The 22,287-nt window shown below is 42.8% G+C and overlaps 2 protein-coding genes across 6 annotated transcripts in view; both read left to right on the top strand.

The window, feature by feature from the left end:
• The window catches only part of MPPED2 (metallophosphoesterase domain containing 2), a 163,090-nt gene that overhangs the window by 112,095 nt on the left and 28,708 nt on the right, over nt 1–22,287 (top strand). The gene's annotated exons all lie outside the window — the stretch shown is intronic.
• Nucleotides 14,911–15,384, top strand: LOC148755888 (small ribosomal subunit protein eS24). The gene has a single exon (XM_088789500.1). The coding sequence runs from the start codon at nt 14,954–14,956 to the stop codon at nt 15,344–15,346; it is 393 nt and encodes a 130-aa protein (XP_088645626.1). The 5' UTR covers nt 14,911–14,953; the 3' UTR covers nt 15,347–15,384.

Genomic DNA, 22,287 nt, shown 5'->3' with positions numbered 1-22,287 from the left:
TGTACTCTTCATAAAGAAGATTTAGCCATTGTAGTCAGCTTTCAGAGAACATTCTCTCTTCTTTAAGGTCATTGTCATGACATGCCTGCCTCCGTGGCTGAACTTTGTATAGTTGGGCCATTCATATGCATCGCTTTATCCTGTAGCAACCCTGACAGTCTTCAGGGCTTCTTCTCATGATTTTAATGTTGGGGTGTGAGTTGCAGAAGGTACAGCATCCTTTCCATTTGCTGGCTCTCATTTTACTGTGGCACAAATGAAATGCTAACCCAGTCCCATTCAATGGCATCTCTGGTTCAACATCACCATTTTCCTATCAGGTTTTTTTGTTGTTTGTTTGTTTGTTTGTTTGTTTGTTTTTGTGTGTGTGATAAAACACACATAAAATTTACCATTTTAACCATTTTTAAGTGTACAGTTCAGTGGCATTAAGTACATTCATATTGTGCAACCATCACCATCACCATCTGCAGAACTTTTTTGTCCTTCCAAACTGAAACTCTGTACCCATTAAACAATAACTCCCATTTCCTCCTCCCCCTGGCCACCACCATTCTACTTTCTGTCTCTATGAATTTGACTACTCAAGGTACCTCATATAAGTGGAATCGTACAGTTTGTGTCTTTTTAAGTCTGGCTTATTTCACTTAATATAATGTCTTCAAGGTTCATCCATGTCCTAGCAAGTGTCAGAATGTCCTTCCTTTTTAAGGCCGAATAATATTCCATTGTATGTATATATGCCATATTTTGTTTATCCATTCATCCGTTGATGGACACTGCACTTGCCTCCATCTATTGACTATTGTGAATAATTCTACTATGAACATGGGTGTACAGATAGCTGTTTGAGTCCCAACTTTCATTTCTTTTGGGTATAGAGCCAGATGTGAAATTGCTGGCGTACATGGTAATTTCCTATGTTTAATTTTTTAAGGACCTACTGTACCATTTCCACAATAGCCACCCCATTTTACATTCCCACCAACAATCTGTCAGGCTCTTTTTAGCAGACATAATTCCCACACCACCATACCCCTAGACAATATGGGACTGTGGATGGATTCCCTCATCTTGTTAATAAGGGTTTTTCTGTTTTAGTGGGGAAGGGGGTTGGATTCCACATTTATATTATGGTCCACGGAAGCAGAAGAACATTTTTTTTAAAGGATAAGAAAAAGTAAGAACTATGACATAACCAATACAGAGAAGAGCTAGCTTGCACAAAGAATATAGGATCCTCTGGATTTAAACAGAAAATGCTGTAAGCAGAGTGTGAAACTCCCATCTGTCTGTCACCGCTTCATTTTCAGATGCACCTTTTCTTCGCTGTGCCAAATACAAAATGCCTTGTGTGCCTCTGTAACAGCCGAGCCCCCAGTGTTTTCTCTTTCCTACACAAGTGTCCCGTGCGGGCTACAAAGTGGAACAGACGCTAGGCTGACTCTCACACAGGACTCCTTCCTGCTGTTGGACTCCAGATGGTTCAAACCATGTCTTCTCATTTCTGGAAAACGAGTGTTCGTTTGGCTTTCTTAAAACAGTTACCACCCTTGAGCAAAACTAATTGTCACAATTCACATGTTCTTTTCAGGATTACCAAAGAGAGAAAATGTTTGATACTGGTGTATGCAATCCAACCTAACCACCCCATATAGCAGGTTTGAGGTGAAGACGAGGGAGCAGGAGAACATTATTTCCAATTTTATGTAACTTTGTTAACTTGAGGTACATCTTGAAATACTATGACCCAGAGAAAGAGCCTCTATGTGAAACTCTGTGGATTTGAAAACTTCTATACTGAATATTTTATGATCTTGTCAAGTTCTCTCCTTATAACATGACCTTAAGGGGCTGCAAAGGCTTCTTTCTTATGAAGATTTGAACATTTCCAATAGCAGGGAAACCCCACGAGATGCAGCATTTCAAAAGCCATACTTTAGCTTTTATTTTCTCTGCTGGGATGTTTATGCATTTTCTTATTATATTATAAAATTAGGGTTGGCATAGTGACTTTGTCTATTTTAATCCAAATATCCCACGGTCCCATATAAGTCCCACTTTAGGAAATTGGGTTTATTTTTGAATGCACTAACTTTGTGCACAGAAAGTAACACAACAGTGATAAACAGGCATCTTTGGTACATGGAGTGTTTGGGTAAGTTTAAATTGCTGAGAATTAAACAAAAAACTCTTTTATTTTAATAACTGTTCAAAATTGCCCTGGGAATTTGAGGTCAAGGTCTTCTATTGTCTCCAGGTAACCATTGTTAACAACATTTTATTGGACCCACCCACCCAGCTTTAAAATACAGGTCTCAGCCTTGACCCAAGTCCTTACATAATCCAGGGCATTGGCCCTACAAAGACATGAATCAAAATGGGGGTGGAGGGGCACAAAATGTGCACTTTAGCACCCAGGATGATTGTCATGCCCATTAAAATGCGAGAACAACTGGCTTTGAAGCAATAGGTGTTTGAGTTGGCTGTGTATTTATTCCTAGAACAACTCCTTGTAAATTGACTCCTGATGGGGACATCTTTCTGCCTCTTTCCTGTAACAGTGGAGAACAAAATAAAATCCAGTTAATTTAGGATCTGTGTTTGTTGGGATATGGATAATTGTGATTTTCACTGATTTTTTAAAAAAATTTCCCCTTACTTATGTGTTTCATTTTACGCTCATTCTGCTCTGTGGTATAGAACAAGGATTGATGTGAAACTCAGGGAACCCCAGTTATATGGATCACTTCCTAGTGGTGTAATTGTGGATCTCTCCTTGTCCCTTTGGCCTTCACTTTCTTCATGTACAAAATGAAAATATTGTACTAATTGATCTCTGAGTCTGTTTCCATCTCTAATATTTCATGGTTCCTTCTTTCCTTTTTTTAACTTTTTCCTTCCCAACCTCAAAATATTTTCTCGTGCATGGAACTGATAAGGACCTTTGCGATCATCTACTGTTTGCCTCTCATTTGGCACAAGAGAAAACAGACTGAGAAGTGATGGCAGGTGCTAATTTGGAAGACCCAGGCTTTAGCTCTCGAGTTAGGGCTCCTTTCACTGTGACGTGCATTGCATGCCATGTGAGGGGCTCCATTCGTTACATTCCTGTAATACCTCATATGATTTAGGTGCTGCAGCATCAGAAATTCCACTGAACATTTGGAAAGTAGGAGTTGAACACGCATTGGTTCATTTGTGTCATCAAACTCTGTCTTCGCTCTAGGAACATAGATTCTGAATTAAGCCCCAAACAGGAATGTGTCAGCCCACAAGTAAACCCCAGATGCCTCTTGCTGCTAACTCTAGAATGGAAGACAGTATATACTGCAAACTTTACTGCAATCCTCTGGTGTATTGGAAAGGCTTGCTTTGGACTTTGAAGTGTGCTTGAAGCCTGGTGCAGTTATTTACTAACTCTGGGGCCCTAAGCAAGTTACTTTCCATCTCTGAGCCTCATCAACATAAAGTTTGTGAAATAGCTGGTTCGCAGATTGAAGGCAATTATATATGTAAAGATTCCTGGAATTTAGTGAGCATTGAGTAAATGCTAGCTTTCTTCCATTGATCTTTACTTACTTTTTTTGGCATGGTTAGGATCTGAAACTTTACAACCTTGCAGCACATATCAACAATTTGAAATTTTTGCTACTCCTTTTCAGCTACTCCTGTGACTTAAGGAGGAGATCCTCTTAGCAATTTAAAAAGGAAGGACTGTTTTTGAAAAATCAGAAAGTCCAGATCTCAGACATATGTGAATGAGAAACTCCTTTTGAGCTTTTTCATTGTGGGTGTATGTCACGTATTAAGGATCCAGTTCTAGAGAGAAGCCTGTCACAGACCATGGCAGTAAAACCTCTCCCCATCATGTCCCCACCTTTTCTTGTTCTCCCTTAGAACGTGGCCTGTGAGCCATGCTGGCTGTGCATTGTCAGAACATGGTTTACGCCATAAGTGCTGATGAGTCTTTTTCATGGACAAACTGAAACTGTATGAGTGAACTCCCTCTGTTAAAGGACAGAGAATAAAATTTATCAAAAGAGAGCTATGAAGCTTGACCCCTGCCAGGCACTGAATCTTCTTTCTACAACTTATTCCTCTCGATGAGGTATTAATTTTTAACAAGGGTGTAGATCACTTTTTTTTCCAGGTGTGAATTAGTGCCTATTCCGGTGTATTTGTCAGTCTGAAGAGTTTTCGTTCATCTTGCTAGCTGTGTGGTTGCATGAATAAATAATTAGTGCTCACATAGTGTTTCAAGAGCCTAACCTTCCTGGAAAGACAGTACTGATGGAAAGGGTCTTATAGAGGAAACCATTATGGCACTGTTTAAGAAATTGGAAAAACCTTAAATAGAAACATTGTGCCCACCAAAAAAAAGGTTGGCTAAAAAGTAGGAAGTGGAGGCTAGGCCATTTCTTTTCATTCCTATTTCCATTTGATTTTTTAGAATTATTGAATCTCAGGATTGCAACATTCTTAAAGTTGATCTACCCATCTAGTGCCTCGACAACACACCTTTACTACACATAAATACACATACGTCCACACATATGAGAAAGAGAGTGTGTGAGAGCGAGAGAATGAGAATGAATGAGTTCATCCACTCCCTGCTTAACTGCCCAAGGAGTATATGGAACGTGGCCAGGACACACGTTACCCCCTATATTGTCAGGATTGATTTTGCTGTGTCTCCCTTCCTCTCACACTGCTATGCCTTTGTGCCTCTGTGCTGAGGACCTTTCATCAAGCAAGGCATTACGTTCTACTCAAACTTTCTTTGACTGAACTTATATCCATCTAAGTGTTAGTCCACATAGCAGACAGCACCTTGGATATTCAAAGGGAATTTGGTGTTTTCCTTAGTTGTCTTTTCTCCAGGTGGATTTCCCCCAGATTCTTTATTTGCTCCTTCTTGTAGCAAATGACAAGCAAAACTAAAGGAATTGCTACACAGTTTCCTCCATTATTCATACAAGTGCAGGTTTTCTATAAAAAACGGCGTTTATAAAGAACAACTAACGTCTGGAGAGACTTTTAAATTCTTATACATTATGCTCTGCTTCAGAAGTAAGACGTAGAGTCTTTGGATTCAGGATGTGATGAAACATTACTCAGACCAGCGTCCTGTCTGGGTTAGAGTGGGGAAACTGAGTCACAGAGTCTCTTTTTCAGAGCATCAGTATGTCAGTCTCGAAGAGCAGAATAGAATGGCTGGCAGGTTAACAAGTTCTGGATGTGCCCCCAGGCTGCTCTGATCTTGGCAGGACTATCCAGGTGAGGGATCTTTATCTTTGTGAGTGGGGAGCTCCCATATCTCATCATGTTGAGCCAGGCTGATCTGCAAAGAGATGGCTTCCTGGAGGGAATAGCGATGCTTAATTGATTTACACTGTTGATGAAGCCCGCAGACATGCCTTCCGATTACCTCCCATCCCATATGGGAAGGAAAGGCGGAGGTTGTAGAAGCTGCCTTTTGGTATTAAAAAGAAGAAAAAACCAACACACTGGAGTAACCTAAGGAATGTACTTAGCTTTTTAGTATTTTTAACACTATGAAAATTAGTTACTAATTTTTGTTTTAAATGTATATTCTAATAATAAAAGTGGAACTATTGCCAAAATTCACTCCAAAAGGCAGCTTTTCATTCTTAAAGCTCAGAGGGAGGGAGGGAGGGAGGGAGGGAGAGAGAGAGAGAGAGAGAGAGAGAGATTAAGTGTTCTTTCTTTTCAGTGATAATGGTCCACAGTCCTTCCTAATTAGCCTTTTGAAAGGGTCACTGGCAGAGTTTCTGGATCCCCCTTGGCTGGGTTGCTTGGTGGGACAGAGCATGGGCCAGCGTCCCCGAGGGGAGGGGGGCCAAGGACACTAGGCTGGTTCCCAGGCCTGTTTGTTCACCTGTCATTGTAGCAATATGTAGTGACATTTCAAACTGCTAGCATGGAAACAAGGTAAAAACTGCTTGGGACAACTGGGAAATTTCATTTAGACAGAATGTCAGACCTCAGTCTCCAGTGTAAATACTAGAGGCTTTGCTCTGTCCAGTTATACAATAGTTTTTGGTGTGAAATTAAATCAGAGACCAGTGAAAATCCAGGTAGGATCTAAATGTGTTGAGTACATTTAACTTGCTCCCCTAATTTAGGAAACCGTATGCTTCTCCACCACTTTGCACCCATGTACCTGGAAGAGTCCCCAGCAGCGTTTAATATGAAGGGTATAGTTAGATTCTCTATCATAGAGGGGGAAAAAATGCAGTTTATAGAGCCACTGGCCGGGGGAGGGGGGGGAGTGTTTTTGGTTTTCAGGGCCTGGCCTAGCCTTGGTTGTTTTGATTTGTCCAGCAATGTAACCCATATTCTTAAGTAAGCAAGCTGGATTTCCGCTTCTAGAAGGGTGAGTTGCATATATTCACAAGTCATTCTATTCAGTTTTCAGATACAAGATTTTTTAAAAGGAGAAAGAACAGGATCATTTTCATTCCATTTCCAACGCTTTTTATCTTTCAAGGATCAAATTATCAAATTTCAGGAAAACTTTTTTGTTTTTAATGAGGCCATGAGTTTCAAAGGTCATCTTTTACGCTCCTCAGTAGAAACATTAAACTTGTTAAAAAAAATTTTAAATTTTCCCTCTAGTGAATTTTTCCTCCCTACCCCCCCCCCCCATACACATACACACACACACACACACACACACACACACACACACGCTCGGGGAAAATGTTTGCCTTCACTTCCTGCTATTCAGCCCTGTGCATTGTTAAACTGATGCTGTGTTTATACACAGTGTGGTTATGGCTGTAGCCCGCCTATTGTTGAAGGATGTTAGACAGCCATTTATCACAGTACGCCAGTCAACCCATTGTAAAAATGTCCTCCTAGTTAAATGAGGCTTAGCTTTAATGAGGCTGTAAGAATGGAACGGGCTTTTATCATACTGTAAATAAGGTTCCTATAGCAAAGTCATGGGGATGAAGGTGCAGATCCCTTTTGTTTTCCAGCAATAATAGTCTCCTTGCCAAGGTAAAAAAGAAGCCCCTTCCCTTTTAGAAGAATCTTGTGAAATTGTTGCCTGCTCAGAGAAATGCATGAAACAAAGGTGTGTGGCATGGAGATGAGATGGAGAAGACCTCTTTGGGAAAGAAATGACACTCCCCTGACCTCTGCAGCACGGTGAATGCTGGAAGTTTCCTTGTTGATTCCTGCTGCATGCCAGTGGTATTAAAATGCTGTCCCCTCCGTTCCTCAGGGAAGGCCAAAGCTGTCCCCATAGAGACCAGGTCTGAGATTCCTGGCCAACTGTGATCGTGTCAGACATAGCAGGAAGGCATCTGTCCTCTGGAGCCAGGTAGGGAAGCTCAGAGAGAAGAAACAGTGTTCTTTGCTTGGTCTTATCAGTGTCCAATGAAATCTACCATTTCAAAATCACAGAGCAAAGTGTAGAAAATGACCAGAAATTTTGGTGCACCCAATTTTCCCTCTAGGAAGGGAAAATCAGTTATTTTCCTCATGTCTAAGGAAACAAATTCAGGGAGAATGTCACCCTAGGCAGCCAAAAGCAAGTGTGTAGAGTGTGGCGTTCCTGTTGGGCTGCAGGATGCTATTTGCAAAATTAGCCAGTTTTGAAATTGCCCCATTGGAGAGAAATTTGATTGTCCCCCAAATAAAATAAAGTGGTCTCCATCTTCATTTTGTTAGGGGCCCTGCAAAGCCTCAAAGAGATTGTTGTGAAGAAGACTGAATTAAAGGATGCCTGAAGGCCAATAGATATAACCTCTGCAGGTTCTCCATGTTTTTCTGGACCTGGAATGCCTTGGGGGTGTGGAGGCATCCTAGTCTGAGCCTGCAGCTTGACAGGACAGTGGAGCCCTAGAGGGCTTGGACCCCCAATGCAATTATCAGTGAGAAGTCCTGGGGAATCCATTGTTTCTCTTTGGTTGTCACCAGAGGCTTAATTTCAGCTGCCGGTAGTTTAGCCTTTTATATTTATTTAATATTCTGAGTAGGAAAAAGTAACAGTTCAGAGGGCAGCGTTCCCATCACATAACTGGATTATACATCCTTGTAAGGAGGTGTCGTGCGGGAGACCCTGCTCGCTCTCTGCTCCCGCTCCCCATACAAGAACGCAGGATATGGTGAGGCCAAAAAGGAACACCTACGGAGCCATAGGTAGGGGAGTCATACCACTATATTCTCTCTGGTGGCACTATACTCTCACTGGAGGCTGGATCCACACTGTCCGCAAACCGCCATCCACGCTTGCCAGCCCAGCTGCCATCTTCTTGCTAGCCCCCATTCTTTCTCTCTTCTCTCTCTCCCTCCTATAGCGTAGCCACCGCAGTTATATTAGCGGCTAATTGGCTAACTGGCTACAGCTGACGGCCAATCAGCCACAGCTGACGGCCATCTACTACCCAAGCCAGCACTCCTCCACGTGAGGCCGAGAGCCTGTAAACTGCTTTCTGGGGCTCTGTCCCCACAGGAGGGCCGGCTGACATCGCCAGGAAGTCACATTTAGACAAGGTGTAGTGTATGCAGGGCCTCCTCAGCCAGGAGGGCCTCCTCTGTGATGTCTCCATTGGAGGATACCACCCCAAGGACCTTCTTTCCCAGTTCCCACTGTTGTTGTAACTTCCCACCATCCTTTTTGCAGAACCACGGAGAACAATGTTGGCAAAGAAACGGAGCAGTGCTCCCTTAGCTCTTTCATCCTGATAGCAGTTTGTAAAGCCCCACACTGTCAGACAAAATGTTTCTAAAGACATCCTAAGGCAACTAACTCATCTTCGAGTCAAACCCTCAAGATGAGAATTTCACTTGCCTGTGTCCCAAGGGCATAAGTTATTCATTCCTTCACAAGTGGTCATTGAGTGCCTACTGTGTGCCAGGTACTGTGCTCAGCTCTGAAGACAATACAGTGAATCAGGCACGATCCCTACCATTCGAGAGCTCACGCTCTAGGGAAGTGATTCTCACCAGTAGCGTGCACGGGTGAGAATCCTACCTCTAGAAGAGTGATTTGGTGAGTTTGAGTGGGACCCAGGAGTCTTCATCTCCAACAGGCACCTCAGGTAATTCCTATGCAAGGGCCTCAGGAGAAATACTGATAAATATGGTGAGGTGGCGAGGACATAGAAACACCATGAATTACAAACCTGCAGAAACTGATCGAATAAAGGTTCTCATTGGAGTGCTTCAGGAACAGAGGATGGGCCAGGACAGGTCCCCTAAATGACAGGGTCATGCTTAAGCCAGATCTTAAGCCACAATGACTCAGCTCTGGCCACTTGGCCATGATAGATGGAGAAGGCCTTCAGAACAGGAAATAAGAAAATCAAGGAGACTGAGGTGCAGACCGAGGGCCCGTGCAGCCAGAACCCTAGATGCAGGCTAGGATCTGTGAAGAGCTCAAGAATTGGGGTTTATTCTTAGGCAGTAAAAAGCCCTTGAAGATTTTTAGACAGAGGAGCAAAACGATCTGATTTCTGCTTTTATTCTGTAGTGACCAATTGAGATGGTTTGCGGTAGCATTAAATGAGCAAAAAGGACAAAATGAGAAGAGGCAGGGAATGGGAAACTCATGGTTCCCTGCTACTCCCCAGGTTCCTTTGAGGCAGGCTTAATTGGTGTGATTCCATTCTCAATTTAAGAAATCAAGGTTAAATGACTTGCCCACGATTACATCGAGTTACACGGAGAGCGGGAATTAGGGCACAGGTCTCCTGCTTCCAGATCTCCAGCTGATTCCCCCCTTGCCCCCTGCACCTGCAGACTATGAGTCAGAGAGATTAAAAAAAATATCCCACCCCTACCCTTTACATTCTGTGATAATGAGGCCCACTGCATTCTTTTGAAAGTTCCTCTAACATTGTTGGAACACACATGAAAATGGTAAAAGTTAAATGGACATTTATAGAAACAGGCTTCTTTTAACATTAAAATAGCATCTCCCATGGAGTGATGGGATGGGGTGGGGGGTGGGGTTCCTGATAAGATTCTAAATAGACTAACTTTCTGGCCCTAAGGTAAAGATCCCTCAGTGACAAAGTTTCTGAATCAGCCCGGTTTAAATGATAAATATGAGGACATTGGGCTTTCAGACTCTACATTATCCAGCATAACAAATGCTACCTGCTGGCAAAGACCACCTCCCTCACTTGGAGCCCCCTCTCCACACACTGCATAGGGGTCAGGTCAGCAGTGGGAGTTGCATTTCTGAGACCTGACAGCCAGTCTTTAGTCATGGGGGAGGAGGGGTAAGTTTTGTCACATCTAATTCCTGAATTGTCATAAAAGCAGCTAAAAGATGAAGAAAGGAAGCCAAAAATAAAGAGAAAGGAACAAGGAGTGAGATGGAGCTTTCCGCTGAGTGTCAGAGCTGAAAAATAACTTAGAGATCATGGCGCCAGGGTCCGCATCCCATCATCTTTACAGGGGGAGAAGCCAAGGCCCAGAGAGGGTAAGGAGTTTGCTCAGACCCCACTGCTAGTTAGTGGAAAGGCTGGGATGGAGGCCCCAGATGGCTCCTGCTACCATGCCAAGCTGCTACTCTCCTGTCTCATGGTACTGTGCTGCCCACAGATTCTTTTCTAAGGATCCAGCGGGATAGTTTACGAATCCTTTAAATGCAAAAATTGAAATGATCCTGGGAACACAGAGAGCCATGAGACCACGTTCAGGACTCATCTCTACTGCTTACCAGCTGTGTGGCATGGAGCCAGACCTCTCAGCCCGTTAGCTCTTCTGGAAAAAGGGGCTAATATTCTCTCTCTTCCCTTTTACAGAGTCTGAGGGTGAGATCTGTCATTTTATGGGGAAATTCTTTGCAAACTGAAAAAAGCCCATGGAAACATATACCATTAAACTGTTGGCGGCAAAACCTGGGTGCAGAATAGGGTCCAAGGAAGTTCACATATGTTGCTATTATTTTTCTGTGTCCATTGTTTGAGTCTTTTAGAAACACCTTGGTGCAACCGTATTGTTGATCCTACAAATCCAGGTTTTGGGGTCAAATCTCAGTGCCCCCATTTACCCACTGCTGGTCATTGGCAGGTTACTTCACCTCTCCACAGCTCAGATCTTTATCTGTAAGATGGGGCCCATGACAACATGTAATTTATAAGCTAGTGGTGAACATCAGTGAAAGAATATGTGCAAAATACTTCGTGCAGCCCGAAATATACAACCAATTTAACACACCTATTGTTACTAGCTGATAGTGTTCAGTCATTATATTTATTATTTATTCTGCTCTAGACAAGGAGTAGAACCCCGTGAGTGCAAGGTCAAGGCTCTTTTGTTAACTGAAGCCTCAGATCTGGCAAGACCAGGCAGTAATAGATGCTCAATGAATATTTTGCAGTGAAGTAATGAAATCATGTTCAAACACAGTAGAACTTTAAGATTCATGATATTCTGATTAATTTCATTTTCAGCTATACTTAGGGACACTCACTCATTCATTCATTCCACAAATATTTGTTGAGCACCTTCTAGGTATGTGCCAGGCTCTGTGCTTGACGATGAATATATAATATATAAGGCATAAAATAGTTCCTGCCATAGTGACCTTAAATCTAGTAGGGAGACTGAAGAGCAAGCGGGTAAACAGATGAATAAAATTGTCATGCAGGGACTCAGCTGCCGCTCCCCCGCACGGAGCCATGGACGAGGGGTTCATACCACTATATTCTCACTGGCAGCTGGTTGAAACACAAAAGCAACCATCCGCCAGTAACCCAACAAGGGGTCTTCCTGCACCCCAGTCTCGTTGGCAGCTGGGCAACACACAGAAGTAGGATCCACATGATCTGCAATCCGCCGTCTGCTTCTCTGCCAACCAACCAACCCCTTGCTAACTGCAATCCACGCTTGCTGGCTCAGCCACGGCAGTTATATCAGTGGCCAATGGCTAACTGGTTACAGCTGATGACCATCTACTACTGAGCCAGCACCTTCTCACATGAGGCCGAGTGCGTGGAAACTGCTCTCTGGGACTCTGTCCCCACACAAATCCAGTTATGAATTAGAACAGGTGCTATGAAGGAAACATAGGGTTTAAAACATATAGAACGAGAGAAATGCTCCTCTGGACTGTCAGAGAATGCCTTCTAAAAACAAATAAGTTAGCCCTTTGCATTTATTTCATCCTTGTAGAAGAAAGTTGTCTGAAATGGCTTGTTCACTTTTCCTTAGAGATGAAATCAGATGCATAGCACTAACCTCCCAAGAGGCTGTTGTAAGAATCAGTGTACGAAGCTGTAAAATTTTCATGTACGTCATGATCATCTCTGGAACCCATGAAACAATCTAAAGCCTGGGCCTGTGCCCAGAGGTAGAGAAGGAGGCTACTCGGTGGGTGCCTGGCATCGGTGTCAGGTTAGGGAAGGAACTCCTCAGGTGCTGCTCCTGCACCCTTGAGTCTGAGAGCCCCACCCACCCCTATTGATTACATCACTGGCTGATTTCTCTGAACTTCCTGACACTCCTCAGCTAGGGGGATGTGGCTGCAGAAGCATTTGATGGGCTTCCGTTCAAATGACATGAAGACATTCTCCAGTTCTCCAGTGGAAATCCCCGTTATGAAAATGCAGCCCTTGTGATTTGTTTCATCCCCCCCCCCCCCCCAAATGATGCTCATTCATCGCTGAGGAAAAAACTCCCTCAGTAGTAGATGGTGATAACAGATGAGGGACTCTTAGCCAGGGTTCCTGTCATGCAGGTATGTCATGCAGGGTCTCTGGTCCTGCTCCCCGCATAAGAACGCAGGACATGGTGAGGCCAAAAAGGAACACCCACGGAGCCATAGATAAGGGAGTTATACCACTATAGTTTCGCTGGTGGCTGGGTTGGAGACACAGGAAGCAGGAGCCACACTATCTGCAACCCGCCGTCCACTTCTCTCTGCCAACCAGCCTCACTTGCTAACTGCAATCCGCTCTTGCTAGCTCAGCCACCGTCTTCTTGCTAGCCCCCAATTGCTGCTAGTGTAGCCACAGCAGTTATATTAGTGGCCAGTGGCTCACTGGTTACAGCTGACGGCCAACTAGCCACAGTTGATGGCCATCCAATCACAGTTGATGGCCATTTACTACCTGAGCCAGCACCTTTCCACGTGAGGCCGAGAGCCTGGAAACTGCACTCCTGGCTCTGTCCCCACAGTTCCCCTCTGAAAATGTTCCTGACCTGGCTTCAAGTCTGTAAAACCCTGACGTTGTCTGTGAATTTTGCGTCTTTGGTGTAAATATGAGTTTTCACTTTTGGAGATCTGTAGCTTTCTCCATATTTGAAGGGTGTCTGCTCCCCAAAATAAGCACTGCTCTAGCCAAAAGGAGTGGCGTCTTGTGCATCTTTGCATCCCAGCACCTGGCACAGGGACTGGCATAAGAGCCCTTGAAGAAATCGTGCTTGAATGAAGTAAAGATTATTCATTGTGAAGCAAACCCTTTGGGCTATCGGCAGACAGTCTCTGCCTTGTCTCCCATGGCCCCACCTAACTGCCCAGACCCCTCTGTCTGTGCCACCCTCTTTGATATGCCCCCCTGCACCGAGCTTCCTATTTATCAGCTATCGATATCCCCCGAGTGCTGGCTCTTGTCAGTCTAATTTCGAGTGGCTGCTGCTTCTTGACACGCTGCACTTTATCAACCACACACTGTTTGGCTCCTATTACCACTGATCTCAGCATTGCTAATAAACAGCAACAGCCGGGCCATATTTTCTGGTCCCTGTCAGGCTGCCGCTTTCCTGGGTGAAATAAAAGTCCTATTAACATGCTCCCCCTCATTGCCTCTGACAGTTTGATTAATTAGGCCTCCTCTGTAGATGACCTCTGCACTCACACGACAAGGAGGTGAATATGAAATGAATAGTTTGCCCACAGAACGGGCTGCTGTGGGTTTGGGATTTTGATCCAATCAGACTGTCCGAAGTTCTGCATTTGTGTGAGAAGCCGTGGCATGCAGGAGCCCAGGCCTAGCTTTTGGTCCACCGGACTCTGTCACGTTCTGATAGGACTTGATGCCAGGGTTGCCAGGGCAGGGGGAGTCTACCTGACACACACTGGCCTGTCTGCATAGATGACCCTGTGTTTATGCAGCCTGGTTCATAGAGTACGGATCTAATATTCCTTGTTAACATTATCAAATAAAATGACCTTTTTTGTTTTCAACAGCTTTTCTCTCCCTCCTTCCCTCTATCCCTGCCAAAGAACACAGTATGTTAACTTTGTGGCTGCTTTGCTTCTCAGAATGCTAATGCAACACCATTACAAAAAGAGCACTTGAGTTAAATGTCCACATTTCCATTGTTAAGTCGCTGTTTTCGGGGAAATCAGTAACTTGGGCATAAAAAGTCATTTTAGACTGGAGCTCCCATGGGGGGAGGGTTCTGACAGTCTTGGCAAACAAATTGGGCTGCTTGTTTTCCATTATGGGAGTGTGGCATCAGAGGGGAGCTTCTGCCTGTGCTGTTAGATACTTCCTTAGTGAGGAGATGGCTTGGGAAGCCATTGGCCAGATTGAAATATACAAGGGGCTGATTGCTTTGCCAGGCAGGCTCCGCAGATATTTGAAATCCTGCCTGCAAGGAAGAATGGAACAGCCTGACAGAGTGTAGAAGCTTCAGCAGGCAAGCAGACATGGACAAAGGTGCCGGGAGATGGAAAGGTGTTTGTTCCTTCTGCTTCCTTATACCGTTTCTTTTTCCTTTGCAGTGAGTTAATTTATTCTTCTTAAGCCAACTAGCTGTGTAACAGCTAGCACTTTTTAAAATGGGTCACTCCATCATAGTGTCTTCCAAAGAAAAATAGTTTTAGTGATACCACAATCAAGGCAATGAATGCCCAGTGCTTGCTAGGTGCTCAATAAATGGTTGTCAGATTGAGCTGAATTAAGAGTCTTTGTCCTGGCTCTTTTCCCCCCTGGCTGCTTGAAGGCCTGCTGCCATCATGAACGACACAGTAACTATTCGGACCAGGAAGTTCATGACCAACAGACTACTTCAACGGAAACAGATGGTCATCGATGTCCTTCACCCTGGGAAGGCAACAGTACCTAAGACAGAAATTCGGGAAAAACTAGCCAAAATGTACAAGACCACACCAGATGTCATCTTTGTATTTGGATTCAGAACCCATTTCGGTGGTGGCAAGACAACTGGCTTTGGCATGATTTATGATTCCTTGGATTACGCAAAGAAAAATGAACCCAAACATAGACTTGCAAGACATGGCCTGTATGAGAAGAAAAAGACGTCAAGAAAACAGCGAAAGGAACGCAAGAACAGAATGAAGAAAGTTAGGGGGACTGCAAAGGCCAGTGTTGGTGCTGGCAAAAAGTGAGGTGGAGATTGGATGACAGAAGGAGTAAAGATTCGTCAGTGACTGTGGTGATGCAGCAGATTTTTCATGAGAGTACTAATAAACTAAGAACTTTTAAAAAAAAAAAAAAAAAAAAAAAAGAGTCTTTGTCCTGGATGAATTCTCAGTGAGTGAAACACTAGGAGAGAGTAGGGGAGGGGACTTGACAGCATCTTCTAGCATATCCCATTTTCTGTACACAGTTGGAATTCCCAGGTCCAGGAAGGAACTTGAGACTTTTGACCTTGACTGCAGAGCTATTCATTTTCTATCAACCTGAATTTGGGCTGAGTTAACAGCTATCTGCACTCAGCTTAGTGGAATACTGGGTGGTCCATGGAGAAATGATTGTACTAGTAGAAAATGGGATACTCAAGAAGGTACCTATCCGTCTACCATCATTTTAGACATGGTAATAGTAACCCTAGAGGAGAGAGAAATTTCTTGATTAAAGGTTATGTTAGCTCAAACAGATATTTGTACATCTATGTTCATAGCAACATTATTCACAATAACCAAAGGATGGAAGCAACCCCTCTGTCCCTCAACAGATGAATGGGTAAACAAAATGTATATCCATGCAATGGAATGTTATTTCATTAAGAAGGAAGGAAATTCTGACAGATGCTACAACATACATGAACCTTGAAAACATGCCAAGTGAAAAAAGCCAGACAAAAGGACAAAGATTGTATGATTCTATTTATATGAAGTACATAGGATACTCAAATTCATAGAGACGGAAAGTAGAATCGTGGTTGCCAGGGGCTGGGGGTAGGGAGGAATGGGGAATTATTGCTTAATGGGGACAGATTTTCAGTTGGGGAAGATAAAAAATTTTGTTAGGGAGATAGAAGGTGGTAATGGTTGCACAACAATGTGAATGTACTTAATACCACCGAACTGTACACTTAAAAATGGTTAAGATAGTAAGCTGTGTATTATGTATATTTTATCACAATGAAAAAAATGTTTTTAGTTGGTGACAGATTGGACTACAACTCAGGAATGGCAAGAGCTTTGCCTAGGAGTCAGAAAGTGTGGAATGTAGGTCCGTGTATTAGTCAAATGTCTTCCGACAAATCAAGTCAGCCTTTTGAGCCTGATTTCCTATCAATGATTTGAGAGGGTTAAACAGTATTCCCGTTATGCCAGCCTTCCCCACCCAAAGCCCTTCCTCATCTTCTGAGTTCTCCCACTGGATATTTTAATGAGGCCAGCCTGGTTTTTAGCTTTCTGTATTTTCTCTTTGTCACAGGTCATTTAGGCAATGACTGAACACCTAGAATAGGTGTTGTCAGGGGAAAAGAGTGATAGAGAAGATGGAAGCTTTAAAGGGACTGTTCATCTCCCCCAAACTTAATTTCACAATTCCCAAAGAGGAACACAAATTAATGTAGCTGCTGTTAAGAAATTGCTGTGTGTCCTATTCTGTCACCCCAGTGGGGGTGATCACTGACTCCCACGTGTCCTGACAAAGTCAGAGGACATCCTGGAATTTATTTAATTAAGGTATGAAAGGGCCTGGTTCCTCATCACACACAATGATGGGTATTTAAGAAATGAATGCTGTCATGAGTGCATCTAAGATTTTTTAATGTTTTGGTGCCTTACTAAATAAATATTTTTAAAACTAGAATCCATTAAGCCAGTGGGAAAATTCCAACAAACTAGTACAGATCAAGAAGTACAGACATAAAACCAAAAGGAAAACTGGAATGGAGTAAGATTACAATAAAAGTCTTTTTTTTTTAAGTGAATTAATTTATGTATTCTTTTTAAGTCTTAACTGTGATATTTGGGACCACCGTAAATGTGTCTTTTATTTCTTTTGTCAGCCCTGAAGTGAGTTATTTTGAATGTTTATTTTAAATGGATTTAGCCATCATAAACTTAGGTCATCTTGGAAAAGTGTCCTGTCGAGGGGAAAAAAGAGATGACGTTTTGTGTGTTTGAGAGTAATTCAGAAACCACTATTAATTTCCAGTCTTGTTACAGACTGCGTCTTTAGAAAGGCAAGTGCATTTGATATGTTTGAAGCACTTTGTGAGACAAGCAAAACAATTTGGAGCAATTGAAAGTGACAGCTCTGCTCTGAGCACATGGCTTTATTTTCATTACTTTACAATGCAGGTGGAATGCAAATCATGCCTCTTGTCAGTTGCCTTTCTCAATTTCATATTTTCTATCCTGTGTGCTTTAAGGCATATTTTTCACCCAGCACTACCATTCCATCCTGTTTAGTTTCTTTTTGACTTTCCCAGTGAATAGCCATTTGTTTCTTCACTTGTTTTTCAACTCATTACAAAAAGCTTAAATCAATTTCCTTTCAAAATAATTGCTTTTGCTGTAACTCTCATGAGATGACAAGAACACAAAAAGACGTCTGCTTTGAAAGTAGTGCTTTTTCCAGAACATCTTGCGTCCCTTAGCAATTTGCATTCACCCATATATGAAACGTGGATTAAGAGGAATGCACACAGTTCCGACCACCTGGGTGCTTGGGAGAAGCAAGAGGTGAGCTCACCCCTGCTTAAGATGAGTTTACTTATATTTAGTTAGGCAGTGAGATATGTCACTGATTCATACTGTTTTCAAGTAGGCAGAACTCCATCAAACCAGTTACTTACTGGTCCTTCTACTGACAAAGAAGGTGCTGGAGAAGGGGGCCTATGGTTTATTACCCCCAACTGCATGTGAAGCGTTGCATATTCCCTAAGTTCATTCCACAGAGTCAAGATTTGAACCCAGAACTGTCTGGCTGCAGAGTCTGCGTACATTCCACTTTACCGTTTTACTTTCCACTTTGCCAGGTTTTGGAAATGTTTCCCTTTACTTTGTCTCTCCTCAACCTTCTTTCTTTCCCTTCCCACCTATTGCCCCTCCTTCTCCTTCCCTCCCTTCCTACAATGTGAAAGGAGCTCAGTGAGATGGGACACTGACCCTGAAGTCAGGCAGACCAGAGCTTGACTCCCACCTGTGCTAGGTGACCTTGGACAAGTTATTTAACTTTGCTAAGATGCCTCAGCTGGAACCAGAGACGATACCGATACTTAACATCGTTAAGTTCCAGTATATAAAACACTCTGCCTGACACAGAGGAAACTCTCATTAATAACTGCTATTATTTTTATTATCTTGTCATCATACACACTGTTTTTATTTTATGACTTCTAAAAATATTCCTTTTTCTACTAGGTCCCCAGCAGAGGAATCTGTGTGTCTGTGAACAAAGGGATATATTAATATTGCATCTCAGGGATTTCTCGAGTGATAGATCCAAAACAGATTAGAATCAAAGCTTAATAGTGATAACTATTAAAAAAGAAAAAAGTCCCAATGGGTCATCAGCAGAAATGTCATCTTGCATGTGGTCTTCCAGAACTCTCCCAGGTGGAGGTGGTCACTCCAGCCTCTACACAGAGAGAGTGCTCAGTAACTTTTGTTGTGTGGCTGAGTGGATGAAGTAATGAATGAATGCCAACATTTATCGCAATGTTTTAAAATAGTTTCATATCTGGTTCCCTGATCAGACTATGAAATTGGTCAGATCCAGAGTGGTGTCTCATCTCTTCCCCTTTTTCCCTGCTGCCCTGACATGCTTCCTCCCACATAGTAGGCAATCAGCAGATGTTTGTTTCTCTGTTGCTTCTGTAGGCTCACTCTTTTCCTATCAGAGGTGTTTCTCCAAACACTCACGGATGTCATTTGACTAAGTACCGACATCATAGACAGTAATTAGTTGGGCTCCATTTTTTTTCTTTTTTTTCCCTAACATCCCCAATGTATTTCTGTCTGGAGACTAATCTATCTTTCGCCCCTTCCAAGGTCTCAAGATTTTCTTTGTAAACTTCCAGGCTTTAGGGGGCTTCTCTCTTCCTCAGAGTCTTCCCACCTCCTTCCGCAACTTCCCAACAATTCTTACATGTTTACTGAATCCTGGAATCTTGAACATGGTGCTACCTTCTCACCATCTTTGAACCAGTTATCCCAGTGAGCGGGAGATCAACAAACAGAAAATTTCTCACATCTACTAGGTCCAGACACTGGACTAGGCTTACAAGGATACAGGGTAAACAAGACCAGCCTCATGGGCTTTCACTCCGGTAAAGGAGAAATTCAAGGGCAATGAGTGTTTCAGAGTGATAAGTAGGGAATAAGAGGGCAGCCTAACCTAGCCCGAGGGTGGGACTCTAAAGACGTTGATGAGGCCCCAGCCCTTATTTCCATTATGTCTCAGGATTGGGGAAACATATGTAAAAAAGAAAGAGGACCAAGAAAATGCAGACCATGGCAATAGAATAGCATTTGGGGACCAACGCTTTAGAAATGTTTCCCACTTTTATAATTGGGATTGAATTAAAGGACAAAGTGGGAGAGAAATATGAGACTGGACCACAGAATCACAGATCTGTTGCCAGGCTCCTGGAATGAGGGGGCATTTTGGGGAGGCATAATTAAGCTATTACCACAAGATTGTAGTCAATTGTAAGTATTTCATACATTACAGATGTTTCTAAAAGTGATTGTTTTTATAGGAGGGGATTGTGGCAAGTGTATAAAAATACGATCTCTTGCTTGTTCCATTTCTGATTTTCCACATGGAACAGATGATTTTGATTGTTTCATGGTCAACCCAGAATTATGAAAGTCTGGGAAGACTAGAAGAAGTACAAACTGCTACTTAAATCTTCTCTCAGCAGCGTTGGAAAGCATGTGTTTCTAGTAATAACTCCTGGGAACTATTTGGTCAGTAAATGCTTCAGTTGTAATTAAAAGGGCATTTCCTTGCTTTTAATTTCTTTTAATTAATTAAAAAATATGTCATCTGGGTATGGGAAGGTATAGTCCCTTCCTACAGATGGGGAAATCTTATTTCTGAGACCAAAATGGAGTTCTCTGAAGACCACCAGTCCTCCTGGGTAACTCATGGGACGAGGAGGGCAGGGAGAGATAGATTTGGGAAGTTCTGCTCACTCTCTCCCTTTGGAGATTTACACTGTGTGCTAATACACTGAAGGCTCTGAGAAGTCCTGTGGCAAAGGAACCTCTTTACTTTAACTCGGCTGTTCACAAATGTGTTTGATGACAGCACCCTGTTTTTAACCCAAGACCTGTTATCATTCCTCAGAACACACTTTGGAAAACGCGGCGGTCGTCCAATTTCTTAGCATCCTTTGAATGTGTTCTTGTGTTGACACCAGGCTGACAGCACTCAGAAGCAGACATACCTCATGCAGAACTCAAAGGCCAGGCCTCAGCCACTAATTCTCGGGCAGTGCCAACTCAGCCCTGATTGTTTGTTAAGTGAAATGAGCATGTCAGTAGAGTGTAGTGGAAAAAAAACGTTGGGCTTGCTGTCAGACACTCGGGCGTAGCCTTTCCCTGGCACTCACTAGCTTTGCTTCCTTAAGTAAAGGATGTAACCCTATTGAGCTTTTCTCTTTTTTTAAAATCTGTAAAATGCTGTAACCATGCCTACTCTACTATTACCCTCATAACCATCATTCACTCAGTGCTCTAGCGTAGAGAATCTTTCTTTGTAAAGGGCTGCATATTAAATATCTTAGACTTTGCAGACCATATTGTTCCTGCCATGACTCCTCAATTCTGTCATTGCAGCCACGGACAGTACACAAAGGAATAGGTATGGCTGTGTGCCAATAAAACTTTATTTACAAAAACAGTCACCAAGCCAGATTTGGCCTATAAGCCAGAGTGTGCTGACTCTTGGTCCAGGGTATGTTGAGGGCTTTACATGTATTGCCTCTAATTAACCCTGTGGGGTGACATACTTAATACCTTGATTTATACCTGAGGAAACTGAGGCATGGAAATATTAAGTAACTTGCTTAAGGAAATATAATTAATGAAAGGACCAAGAATTGTGCTCTGACCCTCCATATTAAACTCCCTTCCTTTATGACATCACAAAAACAGGTCATAGAGTACAGAGGTGTATACAAATAGGATGTAATATAGTATCTGAGGAAATTCCCACTTGTCTATAGGAAGCCATTCGTGAGGAGAACATGGATTATGTATTGTACTGACCATTCCCTCTTATCCTGTCTACTCCCACTTCTATACTATGTCCCAATCCCCCACCTTGAGCACAGAGTATTATTCACCTTCTCCTCCTTCGGCAATAACTAAGATTTCTAGGGCACCACAGTTGAAAGAGATCGCCTTTTTCTGGAAATTACCCAAATCCACCAGCAATCTATTGAACACAATCGCGACACTGCAAATGTGCCTGGAACTTCACATTTTAAAGTGCTGGGATGCTGTAGACGTGGGATTACATTAGGAACCTAGAGTTCCAGCAAACTCTGACTATTTCTTAATAAAAAATAACCCCGTGCACATTCATTTATGTTTTTCTTCCTAAGTGGAGTAAAACTAGCCCTAGAGTCAAGTTTGAAATTATTTTCATAATTTGGGGTAATTAAGACACTTCCCAGATCTCATTAGCAAAAGCCCAAAATAGAATAATTGCCATATAATTAGTGATTGGCAAACCTTTAGAGGTTTGGAGGGTTTGTTCTTTTCTGAATCTGGAAGCACAAGGGCCTAACCTGAGTTTACTTGAACCCGGAATATTTCAGAACCAGACAACATTCCTTTGCCAATTCATTTGTTTTAGTCCCACTTGACTTGTTCTACCAAACTCCGTATCTTTCTATGCGTTCTTAGATCCATTTTGTCATTTTCTACTTAAATCTTTCTCCCTGGTTGGAGTCCTATTCCTTAACAACTGTGTCGCGCATTCTTTCTCCGTATCTAAGGCCATGCAAAATGTTACAGCATTGTAGGAACAGAGGAAGATGCTATTTATGCTCCCTAGAGCCTGCAGCCTGGGTAAGGAGATAGGACTGCACTCTAATACATAGCTCACGAAAGACAGGGTGGCAGATGATTCA

This window comes from Rhinolophus sinicus, chromosome 14 (assembly GCF_057876585.1).
Source record: "Rhinolophus sinicus isolate RSI-liver-muscle chromosome 14, RSI-T2T, whole genome shotgun sequence".
Taxonomy (NCBI): Eukaryota; Metazoa; Chordata; class Mammalia; order Chiroptera; family Rhinolophidae; genus Rhinolophus; species Rhinolophus sinicus.
The sequence above is the reverse complement of the archived record's forward strand: the minus strand, read 5'-3'. Positions and strand labels throughout refer to the sequence as shown.

Bases quoted from the DNA above. Each gene is read 5' to 3' on its own strand.
- LOC148755888 (XM_088789500.1), top strand. From the start codon at position 14,954: ATGAACGACACAGTAACTATTCGGACCAGGAAGTTCATGACCAACAGA.